Below are 16852 nucleotides of genomic sequence, written 5' to 3' on the forward strand. Positions count from 1 at the left end.
TCTTGACTGAAAAGAAGCTTTTCTCTACTTCATATGCTCTTCAAGAGCAATTTAAGATTCTGAGACATCAGTGTAATCTTTCTGCATCTGTTCCAGATATCTATCCCTAATGGTTTTTAATGTTTTGTTCCAAAGATGATCATCAGATGTGACAATTTTCAGCTTTGCCGTCATACTGCTGCCAACAAAATTATGATCCCTTCCTGTAGTTCATTAAGTCTCATCACCATGAAAATAAGCCAAGAGAGTTGCCATTTAGCAGATGCATTCCCCCTCTCCCAACTCCCCCTCGTATCCAATATTAAATAGCCTATCAGAAAGAGACACTTATTTACCAAGATTTTGGTTGTACATTCAATTGCTGCATGGAGAACAATGTCATTTCCACATTACTGTAATCACAGTATCTGATCCAGCAGCATCTAGAGAAAAAGTATGCATTATCTGTTGTGCAAACATATGTTCCTGATCATCACTTGGCACTCTCTGCAATACTATGCTGCTAATTAGTATTTACTATTACCAACAGCTAAAGATCCCCATGAATCCCAAGTAATCAGTTTGATTGTGAATGGCAGTGCAAGAGATCCCCAGTAGTTAGTTAATATTTAATGAATATCCCTGACTATTTCCCAGGTAGGGACAGCAAAATGCAATCAAGTACTGCAATATTCACACACGCACCCTCACATGTAATATCTTATTCACTTTTACCAAAAGAATAGATTACAAATAGCTTTAAAGCATCAGAAGAGGATTCAAGAGGCTGTGTAGAGTTGTACTTTCTAGTATCCAACATTTTACTAATATGCTTTTATCTTGACAGAAAATACACCAACTCTATTTTTAAGTAATAGAAGTAGATACCTACAGTTATGCTCACCTTTATTTCCTCTGTTCCACACTATTCTGGATGCTTGCTTTAGAAATTATCAGGCTGGATTTCACAAGCGCTAAACACACAGTGCCATCAGCTGGAGCTAAGCACCTCAAAGACATAAAATATTCTGATTATTTCAAGTTAACTGTACAGGAGGACAGAAATGGTACCCTCTCTCTGCTAAGCCACACAACAGACAGATGTATTCCTCCAGCGGCTCTCCACTGCCTATAAACATGGTCTCTGTTGGCTGAAGCCAATAGTCTAGGTTGTATGCCTAAAACCAGGCAGTATCAACAACCCCTTTTCACCTCTACCACCCACCTTCCCTAAAAAAACCTGCACCAAGCAAAGCTAACAGATTTTTTATAAACACGTTCAGCAGAGACTAACGTCTTGAAGTGTTTGCCAAAAAAACAAAGAATGAGTTTAACCAGTGAGTTAACCTACACGTGGACAACATCTGCCAGATGGGAAAAGGCTAGAGCATTTATCAATCATGGACTGAAACGCATAACTATTAAAGCCAACTGCAAGATTTTGCAAGATCTCATAAAACTATGAAAACTCATGCAACGTTTAGAATTCATTCCTACAAGAAATAAGTAACTGGGTTTGTTTTTAACAGCTTAAGCTTTGCTTGCAGGTGCACACCCAAAAGTAAGCAACGCTGAGAAGTACCTTGCCAAGAGAATGTTACATTATTAAAAGCTACACAAATGGATTTGCCTGTGAGAGGGAACCAATCCAGAACACTGGCCCTCAGCTAGCTTGCTGGGACAGAGTCCCAGGCCCACCACGATGAACATCGCAACTGATTTAAAAAAAAAAAAAAAATCACCTTACAGAAATAATCAGCCTATAGAAGGAGTTGTAATTAAATGCCCTCAAGCTAGGGAGGCAGGATAGGGGCAAGCACATTTACAGCACAGTGCACATTACATATAAGCGATGCAAGTGGGCAGTCTGATGTTTGGCACGCTACTCTGGGACACAGGGATGGCATCTTTTCCCATCTCAAGCAGTCTTGTTTTCTTGAAGAAACTTTTTTTTTGTCTTAGATTTCAAAATAGCTTCTGCCTGTAGAGCTAATACTCAGAGAGCACATTTTTCTCTCCAGAAACACTAGACTATATGCATATAAAGTGTTTCTCTTAAAAAAAGGGTTTAGAGCCAGAATTGCAGGGCGCTCAGACTCTCACCTGCCACAGCTGGAGATCCAGAATTCCCACACTCACTCTATCCCTGCATTTCATTTATGCCCACAACACTAATAAAGAAAAGAAGTTCAATTAAAGTCATCTTTCAAGAGTTGAGGGAAGGGCTTATTCTTGAGGAAGAGCATTTACCTCAAGTATCAGCTTGCCTGAGCCAACACCAAGCTTTCTATGGCTGAGGAACATAGACTGCAAGTGAGTTCTACTGGCAGCTGGGGGGTTTCCTTATACTTGGCTCATAAACCAACATCAGGCATTTCGATTCATAGGCCACGCTCTGTTTTAGTGCTCCTCTCTTTCCCAAAATAAGGGGATTTGCACTGGATGAGTTTGGAAACACAAACTGATGCGTGAACAGAAAAGTCAAATTGACATTTGTGGATACCAGTTATGGGAAAAAATGTCTTTTCTTCTGAGGCTGAAAACATTACTGGAGAAGAATCAGCACTGACACAACAGGAGTCCTCCAGCAAGACTAGGAAAAAATAAAAAAGGATACTGAAATTCATCTGTTCTTACTGATGCACATTCTCTTCCCCAATATTAAGTTTTCTAAGTGCTTTCAGCATCATTTCAAAAGGAGGCAACCTAGCAAAGAGAAGGGCAGTCTAAAATAATTTAGGAAGACATCTGCTTTTATTTCCACTATGAAATTTTCTTCAGGGGAAAAAACTGTATTATAATGTGGGTGAATTGCTTAGTATCTCAAACTAACCTTTGCTTGCCCTTCTCTTTCTTTCCTCTTCTTTTGTCAGATTCTTCAGGCATCTTCTTGTAGCTGGAGGGGAAATTGTTCTGTATAGAAGAGTACAAACCATTTAAGGTTAGATACACAGCCAGCTTCACCCCAGCTCCCAGTCCTCTGCAATTATGGAGCTGCTTAGAGCAGAGGTGAAAACAGAGCTGGAAAAGCTGCACCAAAGGAGTATAGAGAAGGTACATCTGACATAGAAAAGGAAAAAAGTTACATTTGCTCTGTAATTCTCTTTTGGGAAGCAGAGAGCCACTTATGAAAAGTCAGGCTCCGCGTGCCGATGGCATTGCCAGCTGTATGGCTTTGGAGTATTTCACCAAAATTACCTTCAGACTCTCAGACTACAGATATGTTGCCAAGGTATCCAGGAGACAGCCTGTACAGGTGTTATTTGCATAACCTCTACCTGCAGTCACTATGCACGTTTCTAGGCTTGGCTTCTTGCATTTCTGTACATTTCACTCAGTGCTAACTGCAAGGACTATTTTTCTCCATTCCCTATGCAAGTGGTTAGTTCAAGGCTTAGCACCGTAGCTCATACTGCAGTTCTTAGAAGAATAAACAAATGTTTTTTTCTTGCCACCTTACAGAACTGATAAAGGCAAAACAGAAAGATAAGGATAATTCAACAATTCAGTCCCATTTTAGCAGGTTCATGAGAACAGAAACTCTGTACAACCCCTTTCAGTGTCATTCATCTGTATAAAAACATGAAAGTATCTCATTCCAATTGGAGTCTGGATATACTTAAACTATCACCAGTAGAACTGAAAAACACTGCTTAAAATTAAAAACTTTTGTCAATCGCATGTGTGCTTACAGGTATTCTGCTGGATAAATCCACCCCTGAGATTCTGGAAACTGTTATCCTTTGGTAGGCAGTCAGAGCAGAGGGTGGAGGTGGCAAGGTTGGATTTCTGGCAGGGCACTAGCGCTACAGTAAAGGATATGCTTTGAGTAGCTCTGTTGGTTTTGGATACAAGAGGCCTGCTGGGACACTAAAAACCTATTTTGAACTCTAGTCAATCTGTTAATCTATCCCAGGGAATGAAATGCTTCACTGCTTATCACCGCAAGATATGACTGAACGGTGCTTGGGGTTTAAATTACCATATTTAATTAAATGTACGATAGTGAAATGCTTGGGGAAATCCACTAATGAAATTTCACTGGCTGCAAAGTATAGCCCTTTTCATCATTCTCCTCCCACTGTCCAATCTTCAGTGCATTAAAAGGCATTCTTTAGAAAGCAAATATTTTTACTGTTACAGGAAATATCTTACAATTGAAATTTTTTTATTTTCTACTCTTCATGGTACTGCTGATATTAGTCGTCCATTATTATACGTCAATGGCCACAGATTTTCTGATTTACATTCATCAGTATATGATCTTACAAAAGAACACTATGAAAAGTGCCTGGGAACAAGAGAACACTAGAAGCAGCAAATTTCACCCTCCACCTTTTTCAGAAAATAAAGCATAAATGGTCAGGAACTAAAGTTATGGAACATTATGTAGCTGTACCCAGTTATCAGCTGATACTAGCTTGCAGGGATAAAGATGCTGGGCTATCCATGTATATCTGTCAGAGTTTGTCACAATATCTCTATCCAATCTCACTCACTAGAACAATTTCAGTCTTCAGCCACATATTGAAATTAGACATACCTCAGGGCAATCTTTCAACATCCATCTCCATAAAATCAATCTGCCGTAGAAATGCTGAGACAAATTCCTAATCCGAGTCCAAGTCCAGAGGGAACTTTAAGTTGTATGTCATGAGGATATTGTGCTACTAGATGGTTTCAGGAATTGGTTTTACTCCATAAAAGTCCTTGGAGTTTGGGACATAGAAATCCACTCTTTCCCAATAATATGCCAGGATGGTCAGCACCTATGCTAGAGTTTGTGGGTGGGAGTGCCCTCAACATAAATTAAAAGGGTTTCTCTAATGGTCAGCCACTCTGTAATTCACAGAGGGCTACCAAACAATGTGCATTGGCAATCATGTTTCCTCAATACTGGAAAGCTGAAAGCTAGGGAGGAACACACTAGTTCATAACTCTCACACCACATGTCTAACACACCTTCACATGAAAATACTCTCTTAACATTGTCTCTTTCAGGTTGCTGCAGAACTGGCTGCCAAAAAGGAGATGGCTTTGCAGAAAAAAGCCCAAAAGGGGAAAAAAGAAAAAGAAGAAAGGAAAGAAAAAGTGAAAGGAAAAAAGACCCCAATAACTGGAAAGAAAGTAAGTCTTCCTGCAGTAAAACCAGTTAGTTTTATGAAAACAGAGCCAAAGTCTAGCCTATTCAGCTGTGTGTGGGCAGAGAGTATTAATTTACATTAGACTGATCATCAAGGCTTCAGGCCTGTGTTCAGAAGCAGAGGAACAGGCCAGTCCCTCTCAGCCTTTCAATCACCTTGATGATTCTCAGCAACTGAATTTTACCTCCTATATTTTAGGAATGGCCACTTGGATGGCCATGACTCAGATCAGTGGGAAGAGCTGATGTATACACAGACTGCCAGAGACATAGATGAGGGGCAAATCCACCTTATGGCTTTGACATTGTTGCCAAGACAGGACATGTGTACTTTTCAAAGCACTGTTGCTATTTTTTCCTTGTGTGCAGATAACAAAATGGTACCCAAATATCTAAACCAGGCATTTCCACCTTTAGTGCTGGGCACAGAAAAGTTAGCTACTGCCACCCCTTCACACAAAAATTTAGTCTTGGTCAGATCAGGACTTATATGTATTTCAAACTAATTTATAAGTACAGTTCCCTATGAGCCGGCTGCATCTTTTGTCTTGCAAGCCAGTATCTTATAGCCTGTAAATAGCAGTCATACATTTTCAGTCCACATTCTTAGGGTATGAACTCTTTTTTTACTTCAAGTCACAGTGTACACCTGTTAATGTATGATATACTCCCTGAAATCTTTGATATACAAAGGTCTGGTTTCACAGAAGGTATGCTTTCAAATAATTTCAGGAAAAACTTCAGTGAGGAAAACACCTGTGAAACTGTGCAGTGACCAGAGGGCATCTTCAAAAGTGAGCTATGCAGCAAAAATTGTAGGCTTTTGCTGAAGCAGCAAATTTTGTTTCTCATTTACTTCATCATATAAACAAAGTTGAAACAATTTTTTTTTTTAATAAGGGTCATTAATCTCTCACCAAGTATGTGGAGGAGAAGGGTGAGTTTTCTGGGGCAAAGCTTACTCTTCACTGCAAGTTTTACACAAATTAATTTTACGTCCTAACCCTAGAACAACCATATAGCAAAGATGCTGCTTTTCTTGGACAACATCCATTACTCTGGACAAAGCTCTCAGAACAGCTAGCCAGGAACCTAAACCACAAGAACTTAGGAAGCATCAGCCTATCTAGTTGGGAGGTAGATACCTATGTGTTAACTTGTAATTTAGATAGCATCTTCACTGGTTGAAAAAAAACTATTTGGGTCGTGCAAAACAAAGTTTGGGGGTTTTTTTAACCCCCTTTGTAAATGAAGATGCACAGCAGGTTGAAGGCGCAGCATACATAAATGTTTTCTCCAAGGACTTTAAGCCTGATCTTGCATTGCCAACTGGGAAGGGTATTGGCTGCTCCTGTGCAAACAGGAAGTTTTTCTAAGTTCCAGTCACACGTGCCTTCAGGCAGTCATTTGCTACCAGGGTGACACTATCACAGGGTGCACTATAACAGCAATAGGGAAGACATAACGCTGCAAGCAGCAGAAGGTGATTACTGGTACCACCTCATTGTATCTTTGTGGCAGAGCAGAGCCAACCTGGGGGAGCAACACAGAACAAATTGTAGTGCCTGCAGCCCTAAGCCAAATACTAAGTTGTTTGTTGTCCATAAGACTTCTGGTGCTGAGTTCAGCTCTGTAGAACCACTTCATGGTGTAACCCCTTAAATCAGCACATGCGCTGCAGAATTCAATGGGAAAGATCAGATAAAAGTACATGTACAAAGACAATAGCTTAGAAAAGCTTTTGAAATTAGTGACTTCAAAGACCATTTTCATCACAGTTATAGAACCCTGTAGCACCCCAGACAGACAAGTTCCTTTGGGGAGCTTTTACAAGGATGCCCTCTAATGGCTTTACCCTTGTCGTTACTCCTTCCCAACTCAGCTGGCCCAGAACAAATCCCTGTGATGCCTCTGGTCTTGCACAGGCAATGAAAAAGGCTGACTTATATTGAAGTGTCTGGAACAAAGGAAGACATTAGTGTTCAGGCATGCTGAAAATGCCAAACCCAGCCCAAACTTTCGAAACTGGATAGCAACTCACTCATCTGCTTAAAAAGCTGACTTTCACAGGATAAATCTGATTCCTTGTTGGTTTTGCGCATTTCACTAGATAAGAACGAACAATACCAACAAATATTCTGATTCCCCTCACAGCCTCTGCAAGGTTGTTTTGAAATGGGGTAAAATAACAATATAGAGCTCTGGGGCTTTATAGCTTGATGTCATTCTCATCTCTTCAGCCATCACAAGTCCTGTCAAGTAAAATTCTGAGCCATTATATCAGGTTCACTATGGTTCACTGAGAAAGAACAAAGGGAACATTCTCTCCAGGGTTATAATACCGACGGGGTGGGGGGGGGGGAAATAATATCTAAGACCAGTTGAGAAGTATTTGGAAAAGTTCTAACAGAAAGACTCTTATTAAAATAAGTATAGGCTATAAGTCATAGTGATGCAGGCAGAAAAAAGCCCTGCTCCTAACTTCAGTTCTTTAAGAAAACAAGAGTTTGATCCCAGAAGGAAATTTAAATATTTTTGAAAAGCCTGATACCAATCTTTAAAAACGCATATTTGATATCAAAGTAACTTTGGGGTTTTTTTTCCCTGTAAGGTGCCGATTTGATTTCCCATTGGACACCTAACGAAAAAAATAAATACATATATATAACTTCAGCACTGTGTGTTCCCTCTTTTCAACAGCAGAACACGTTAGACCAGTCTGGACTGCTTCACCCAATAATGTGCTGCAACCTATCTCACTGAACATGAGCAAGGATGTGCATCCCCAGATACCATCCAGAAACATTTAACAGTGAAGACACATTTTGTCCTTGGTGAAACCCATTAGCAAAATCTCCATAGCAAAAGTGCACAACAGAGTCAGTTCAAAGTTTTCCCTGCTGTTGAATGAGAATCACCTAGTACAGTCTTGGCTTTGGAGAGCTTCAGGAGTATATTGAAACTGTTATTTCCATATATCTGCTTAGACTGAAATGTATACTCTTGGTTCAAGGTGCCTTAGCACACTTAACACAGCACAAGCATGGAATCAATCAGCTGAACATGGAAAAATACATCAACTGACTTCAAAGGAAGAAAGTTTTATATTACATTGAACTCTTACACTGTGAGAGGCAAGAAGGGATACAGAACAGCATTCTGCAACTCTCCTTTAGACACACAGTGGTTTTGATTAAAATCAATGAAACTGACACAACAATATTATTTACATCAGTGTATAAAATCATTGAAGATGGTAATTAAAATTATTGGCTTATTTGTAACAATAAAAGAAATAATGTGCCTCTATTAAGAGGCTAAAAATGAATAGCCCATTTTTAAGGCTGTTCTGGGGTGGGGGTTTGGGTTTTGTTTTGGGTTGGGGTTCCCCCCCCCCCCCCCCCATTTTTTTTATTCAATAGTTAGCAATTACTAGTATTTCCTCTTAGACCATCATGATTTAATAATTTTCTATAAAACGTCATGGAAGAATGTTAAAAAGAATGTATTTTGCCTACTGCAAAAGATCCAGGAAGGAATCTCAAAATGTCACACCCTGCAAAAATTGAGAGTATATTAGAGCAGCTGGGAATTTGACCTCTGGGTGTCAAAATCCTCAAGCTCTTTCTTATACAAGAACCCAAACAGTTCTCGATGTTTAGTCAAGAAACTCCTGAATCTCTTTCAAATGTATCTATAGAGCTTAGGGTAGAAGCGATCAATAGAAGCGATAAACGTATTTAGGTTTTGTATGTCCTTCTGGGCCCAAACTTTAATTGCTGTAATAACACATTAATTAAAAACAGATATTTAATAATTCAAATGTCATGGCTGCAACTGTATCTGCTGATAGCAGGTATGCAATGGCACTTAATTACAGAGGCATATTTAGGGATTTTGTTTCATTCTAGTTGTACCAGGAGCTGCACTTTTTATCTTACTCATAACCAGTGGGTTACTGCACATGGCTTAGCAAAGCCTGGCAAAATTTGTGTTTTCTTGTGTAAATCCACATTCACCTCCTCCCCAAACAGTGATCTGGTTTCCCCACTAATAACTACTACCTTATAACATTTTGAGGACTTATGACTGATACAGCATGAAGAAACTTCCATAATTTTCTGAAGAGTTTTTCTGTCAGAAATACTAGTTCAATTAAATTATTTGAAGAACATGTCAATGTCATTTACTTTAGACAAGAAAATGTCAAAACATTTTGATGAAGTTGAAACAAAATCTTTTGTTTTGTAAGGTACGCAGAGATCACGCTTTTTCTGATTGCTGATTAAAATGAGGTTTCAACAGTTTGGAATTACCCACAAGCTGGGAATTCCTATTCCTGGGAAGGGAGCAGCCCTGCAATAAGAATAACCAAAAAACCAGCAAAGTAAATTCATTTACATGTTGCAAGTCTCCTACCTATATTATGTGTTCAAACAAGCCTAAGTTTAATTCTTGTAACCTCAATAGGTCAACTGATGAACACACACTCCTCTTCACTCAAGGGAATAAAATTTCCTTATAGCCTGCTAGGAAGATTTTTTGTTGATGAGACAAGAGCATCCTAACTCTCAAATTAAAACAAATTTTTGAAGTCCAATTAAAGTTACATTTTTTCATACTCGGCAAAGTTTCTACATATTAATAATCTGCTTTTTCTTTTCACCCCACTCAATCTAGGAAGAAGAGGGCTGGAAAATGGCTCCCAGTAATTTTCTGTCAATAATGGAGGAAGGAAACAGTCAATACAAAGGTCAGTGGAAAAAGATAACAATTGCAGCTGGAACATTTTCTAATTCAGATTAATCTGAATGTCATTCCTATAAGGACAAACAGTTCAGCTGCCCAAACTATGGAACACTATAGAAATGAGGACATTAGATAATGTTTTTTAAGAAGGAAGTCTCAGTACCTCAAGTCTTCTTAGGAGTCTCTCAAAATCATCAAGATAATCATACAGAAAGGCACATTTCTATATGAGTGAAAGTAGCCAAACTAGAACCAAAGTGCTTTGATATATATGCAGGGGCTTTCTTGTTTTTTCTGAGAACAACAAATATGACATCTGAATAGTGAATAATTCAAAAGCACTACACTGTAAATCAGGCTTCAACATCAACGTTTTCATGTTCCTGTAACTCTTTATCCTGTATTCCTCTCGTTCATGGAAAATGTCCATAGATTCATTCACCTACACAGTCTACAGCTAATCAAATTATTTTTCATTACATGTTTTGATAGAAGTATCATCTTTTCAAGGAAGGGCATGAGAAATGCTGCTGTACTATGAATATACTTGCTTCATTCAAAGTGTGTGCAACGTAAACTACTCCTGTAATAGCTAGGGGACTGGCTGATTTTTCACTTTGAGAAAGCATCCAAAAATAGGGGGTTTCAAATTTTTTTCTATCCTCTCCTCTGCACTTGATGCCTTCATTTCTCTTAAACACTAGTCTTCAGTGTGCGCCCTAGATACCAAAATGAGTTAGCAATGACTTGTGCTGGGCCTGGAAGTGAACACAGACGTCATGCTCTTGTCTAAAATGGAAAGGAGCATCTGCCCCATGAACTATAAGTGAACAACAGCACGATAGGACTTCAAAAGGTCAGACGAGCCAAACTGAAGTCCTTGGTTGCAGAAGTGTGCCTGGTGAAAGCTTTCAGGGGCTATTTTTGCTATATTTCATGCAGATTCTGTTCTCAAACAACTATTAAAAATTTCTTTTCTGCAGAGCCTTACTCTGCAGAGTTAGTGGCTTGCTAAAATTCCTCGTATGAAAAAATCTCAATTATTCCCTACTGTTGACAAATTACTTAGATCAAGTTGTCTGTCTGATTTGGGTTGGCCAGAGAAAAAGATGCGTACAACTTACTTGCTAAGTATACCTCAGTACAGTTTTGCCTGACCTCTGACTTCTAACAAGTAGGGTTTTCTTACACGTTATTAATCATAAAGCAATTTATGGCTAAAGAGGAGTTTGTCCCAGACTCTACTCTTGAATGCTACAGGAGAACCCCATTGAAGTCAGAAGGAGTTTTAGATAAGGATCAAATTAATCTGTGCTTCTTTCCTTAACTAGCCAAGAACATTACTTGTGCTTTTCTATGCTCTGAGAACAAAATGACACTTTGCAACCCAAACCCAGCAATAGCCAGACCAGTGTTTCCAATCCAGCAAGTCCCAAGAGCAATGAAGGAGCAGTGTAGAGGCCCTCCCTGTTGCAAAGTAGCAAAAAGAGGGCAGGAGGGTTTGCATTGCTACACAGGCTTAGCAACGTGCTTATCCAGCACTCTACTAATGAGCAGGTGATCTAGTAGTTATGCTTTCCAGTGCTCCCACTGTGCCTCTTGGATCCCCTGCTGAGGCTTTGCAGTCAAACAGGCTTCAATACAACCCTGAACTGCAAATTCACAGACTCCTTGTATTTGTGCAAATAGCTCTCCTCCAGGCTGTAGAAAACATGTTTGGCCATAACTTCAATGCAGGGGCTTTAAACAGTGCTTCCCAACATAGCAGTGGATGCCAGTGGTAGGAATAAACACACCACAGAAGACAATAGGTTAGTTTAATAGAAAGAGACACTCCCATATTTCGTAACTACCTCAAGTAATGACAAGTCAGGGAGATTGTGAGAAAATGGGGGATACATTTGTCACCTGAATTGTATCTGAACACCAGTACTGCCGCTCCTAAGATACCTGCTTTGGGCTCTGCAAGTATAAAATATTTTGGTGTTACTCATGCTAACTTCATGAAAGTGAGTGCTGAATTAGGGGTGTTGTGAGTGCTGAATTAGGGGTGTTATGCTCCTGTATGTCTCACAAGGCCTCCCAAGGGCAACTCAGCAGCCTCTTAACTGTCTGTGGAGCTTCTGTTCCTATTCAGGCACCTGAATTGGGTGCCTAAAGCCAGTCAGTGTGAGTACCTCCATCTCCCCATTATGTACTGACAGCACTTACAGGTACACTGCAATAATATGCTGTGGTAGGTCAGGCACAGGCAGCACCCTTTTGTGGTAAAGACTCCAGCCTGGCATTCAGAGCTAAACATCGGTGCTGATCTCCAGCCCATCCCTCCAGAGCCAACAGCTACTCCCTTTGCTCTAAAGGCACATAAGAAGGGACCATTTTCTGCACAGAGCAAAACCAGAAATTCTCAGAGTGGAAAGAGTTGTCTTACAAGCTTCAAAGACCAGCTGTAGTTCTGCCTATGCACAATAAGAGTCTATAGCTGTGTTGTTAAACTTCAGGTGGAGTTTTGGTTTTGTTTTTTTTTTCCCTCCTAGTGAACCAAGTCTATTCGACACCATATTTATTTTTAGTAAACAGCTGTTAATTCCTCCATGCAGCACAATCCCCTGCCTCATTCACGGGCACTTAGTGCTTTTTATTGCAGGACACTCACTATTACAATGCTACCTGGTGGTTGTTCAGAATAATTCTACCTTTAAGCTGGCCATGGATAAGGTTCCTTTTTTCAAGGCCTCCAGAATCAAATCTAAAACAGCTTCTGAACAGAACAGTGTCAACAATTCCTTGTATTTTTAATTTCAGCCTGCTTTCATTTCAGTAGCAGAATTGTTGCAGGGGGTAGAGTTTTGAGTTTGGTCTTTCTACGCTGGGAATTTTTTTCTGTTCTTATGTAGAAATAGCTCAGTTACTATCACAATTTGCACAGAAGTTCAAATTCATTAGTGCATAAATCTTGAAAACATCGTTGAAATAAGGGAGCTTGATTAAGAAAGGTTTATATCAAATGGCTACAATAGAATCATTTAAAGACCCTTATGGGTCCATCTAAAGTTTACCTAAATGATAGCTGACCAAACAAACATTTTTGTTTTGTCTCACACACACATATATCCCCCTCAACACTTAAAATTAAGAAAGTCTTCCTGTCCCCTGAAACTAGTTGCTTTGTTCTTAGGTTACTTAAATATTTAAAAATATGTAGATCAGTTTTCAGAGAGACCTAAGCATTTCAGCTGCAGATTTTCCACCCCAATTTTCCCCCTGCTTCTCCCAAGCTAGAACTACTACCTAAACTTCACTGGAATTCATGAAGACTTCTATTCTTCTAGAACTGTATTTGGCAGTTTTGCCTGTTACTACCTACCTTTGCCAAGCCCTATCCAAAACACTTATTTTTATACTGTTGTTGGAAACACCCAGTTTTTGTGTGACATCTACTTTTACATTGCAATAGCAAGAATTTACATTGAGTGGTCTGAGTCATTACCTCTGTCTTCCGGGTTTTGTTTTTGCAGTACCTTGTGCTGTGAGGCAACAATGTCTTATTTCCCCCATTATGCAGATGGCCAGCTGATATTTGACTTGCTCGGTGTTGCAGAGGATATTTAAGTTCAACCCAAATACCCCATGGCCCAACCTTTAAGGTGTGTTAATACTGTGTATTGTTACCCAGGCATCAAAAGATTCAAATCCTTTTGCAAGGAGGTGTAAAGTAGTAATTTTAAGAAAAGCTTCAAGCTTCAGATAATTATATTTCAATTATTAGTCACAAGCTGTTCTCTGAAATTCAGAGATATTGGAATTACCTACTGGTCTGCAGAGTGAAAACTAATACTGCTGAGATGGTGATGTTAATAGTCATGTTAGTAGACTGGGCTATCTTTTGACTCCTGAGCTAGAGAGGTATGCATATAAAATAATCCAAAGATAAGCATGAGCTGTTTTAGGAGAGGTAATATAAATTGCACTGCATACACACATGCACAAAAATAGCTCCCATAGCTAGATGACCCTGTCTGTAACAAAATACCGAGCTCTTTTAACCAGCCAGTAAAAACACAACATCCTTAGCCTCCTGACCTTACTTCAAAAATAAATTTGAAACATTTTGTTGATCTATAAAAGAACAACATAGCATCTAACACCTATGAGTTATTGATCCCTTTTCTAAAATTAGGGACCTCTAACCTAGTGGCTAATATAGCACTGGGAAAACAAGTTGCCAGGTAACATCAAAGGCAGCTGCCTAAGCTGTGGGGACTGTCACTGGTTTGCCTGCAATGGGTATTAACCACTAATCAATTTATAAATTACAATAAACAATTATGAAAAAAAGCAGCACAAAAACCTATGGATCCCTCTATGAAAAATAAATATCTAAAGCCTTGTGAAAACGTAGAACTGGCAACCTGTTGACCCAATCAGGAAAGTGTCTTAAAATTCACGTAACTCCCACGTAATATCCCCTTTTCCCCAAGGCTGAAATTCCAGGCCAGCAACCCTGGAAGAGTTACCTGTTAACTAAGGCAAGTCAGCTTTTCCTCTTGAAATACTACACATCTGTCATGCCATCTGATGACTGCAAGTATTTTGACGAAATTAGTGTCTATACACCTTTGAGTTTCCTTCCTCATTACCAAAAAAATCCACTGTCTTCTCTATCTCTACCATTTTCAGTTATGAAATTAAGACTACTCACCTGCAAGAACTATACCCTATGTGTAAAGGCACAAATACTCTGCACATAATTGGACACTCAAAATTCGTGGAGGATGGAAATAGCAGCCAGTGTTATGGTAACTGGACTAAAACTTGAATCATCTCCTATGGGTACTGTGAAAACCTTCCTGAATTTATAGTGGCTTAGAAATGGCAGTGGGCACAGGAAAAGAGTACCTTGTACAAAACAGATTCATAAAGAAGCCTATGTCTTTAAGTGGAAAGCTGTCATTTTAAATCATCTGGAAATTAAATTAGCACATACTGCTGGAGATTAGCTGTCGTTTATAAAGATAGTATCAGAGCTTAAAATGCAAGGAAGTGAAAGATATTAATTAGCTCAAAAAAAAACCAAAGAACAAAGGTGTTGCTATTACAGAAGAAAAAAAGTACCTTTTGCTAATAGCAGAGAATTCAGATATGTACTAAGCTTTCCAGACTTCATTTAGTTTTCTTTTTAAAGAGCCAATTGCAGTTTGCCTCACGAAAAATGAAAAAATGAAGAGCTGTACCTCAGGACCATTAGCTACTTCATCATAAACAGGGATTTTATTTTTTTTTTTTTAATCAGTTTACATAAGCTTGCTTTCTTCCTGGAGTTCGGTCTCCTTATTACTTATCTTTCACACAACACTAAGAAATAAAGGTGCTGTATCAGGTAGGCCTTCTCTCTTGTTGGAGAAGACTTCAACTGCCTCTCAGTTACTGCATCAAGCTTAAAACTCCCCAGAATTAAAACTCTGTGTGGCTGTACATCACTTATGGATTGGATGCAGGTTACTGTTGTCAGACTCACTGTCCCCTCACACTCCCATTTCCATGTTCTCTGTGCAGGCTTTTATGCATAATTCTAGTGCTCCTGGCCCGTATTTCAGCCTCATATGAATTACTACAAAGGCTAAACTTGCAAGGTTGCAGCAGTTTTCACTTAGCATTAGATAACTGAGATAGAGGCAACAAGGAAAACTTCCTGGTTTAAATCAAACACCTTCCTTTGGTGCCCAAGCCTGCATTATGCAAGCCAAGAGACATGCATAGAGAGCATATTCCTCGGGACAAGAGTCATCTTTTTGGCTTCTTCATGGTAAAGATTTAAGCGTGACACTTAAGTGGTGAGAAAAAGAATGCCAGCATTAGGCACGATACGGTTCGGCCGATACTGTACTACCTGCACTAAAAGATGAACAGCACTCCAGGCGTTCAACTTTACAACTAGAAAATGGCAACCTCCATAGCCCATTATCCTCCTGCAATCTGATACCAATTTACAAAAAACAGTTAACCTCAAGATTTACAGATCTGAACACAACATGGCTCTGAACTTGGTAAGGGTCTCTAGAGTCTGTTACTTTCATACAGCAAAGAATTTAATAAAAGCTGCCTACAACTACCTATTTTATGCCTCTAGAAGCAGTTGGAGAAACCAGTGGCTTCTAACTTTTTTCCCCTTTTTTTCTTTCTTTTGGATAACAGCCGTTTGGCAGAACAGAGACGAGGGATGGGATTTTCTCCAGGATCATGACCCCGAGCTGATCAAAGAAGAGAAACGGGAAGAAGTAGAGGCAGAGATCAGAGTGCAGGTGTGCTTACAATAGTAAAAGGACACTAATAATGTGCATTGCCTGTGTATATCACTCTAAGATCACAGCTGTAAGAGCCAATCCTGGCATAGACCCTACCTCCTTCCAGAGTCCCTACTGTCTGTTCTTTACTTTAACACTTGTTTAGCTGAACATTTGCCTGAGGTGTGGTGGCCAAACAGAAGACTTAGAAAGATTCAGCTGTGTTTTTCTGCATAGGTTGGTGAATTGATGCAACAGAAACTCGAGAATCTCAAACTGGCCGTGGATGGAGAGAAGAGTAACAAACAGGAAAAAGGAAGTAAAAAGGTAAGAGCAGCCAGTTGTGAGCATTCAGGGTAAACAGCAGTTCTCTGCTCAGATATAGTGGTATTCAGTGCAAACCCTATTCTCACAGATACCAATATCAAAACATGTACTTTAAAAGTTTACTGAATCTTAAGTCAGAAGCCTTTAAAAATCTGTTCACCTGTGGCTTTTTTCAGGGCCTTTGCCTTTAGCTATTTTTATTATTCAACGTTTATAAATATTGCTTAGGACAAGTTGAACTATTCCAGAGATAAATCATTACAAGATAGATCAGATTTTCGAGAGGGATACACACCCTCTTGAAATCCTCTGATCCAGTCAAATAGAAAAATCCAAATAGACCCTTCTCTTCAGGGTGACAGGTTCAGAT

At 39.4% G+C, this 16852-nt stretch overlaps 1 protein-coding gene across 2 annotated transcripts in view; it reads left to right on the plus strand.

Annotated features, from left to right (window-relative positions):
• DRC11 (dynein regulatory complex subunit 11) overlaps positions 1-16852 on the plus strand; it is a 110539-nt gene that overhangs the window by 55752 nt on the left and 37935 nt on the right. For both annotated transcript variants that reach the window (XM_075094132.1, XM_075094131.1), the window contains exons 8-11: positions 4981-5106; positions 9803-9875; positions 16067-16173; positions 16393-16482. In XM_075094132.1, coding sequence (XP_074950233.1) covers positions 4981-5106; positions 9803-9875; positions 16067-16173; positions 16393-16482 — 396 coding nt within the window. The remainder of the gene's footprint in view (positions 1-4980; positions 5107-9802; positions 9876-16066; positions 16174-16392; positions 16483-16852) is intronic.

The sequence above is a fragment of the Phalacrocorax aristotelis genome, chromosome 5 (assembly GCF_949628215.1).
Source record: "Phalacrocorax aristotelis chromosome 5, bGulAri2.1, whole genome shotgun sequence".
In the NCBI taxonomy this organism is placed as follows: Eukaryota; Metazoa; Chordata; class Aves; order Suliformes; family Phalacrocoracidae; genus Phalacrocorax; species Phalacrocorax aristotelis.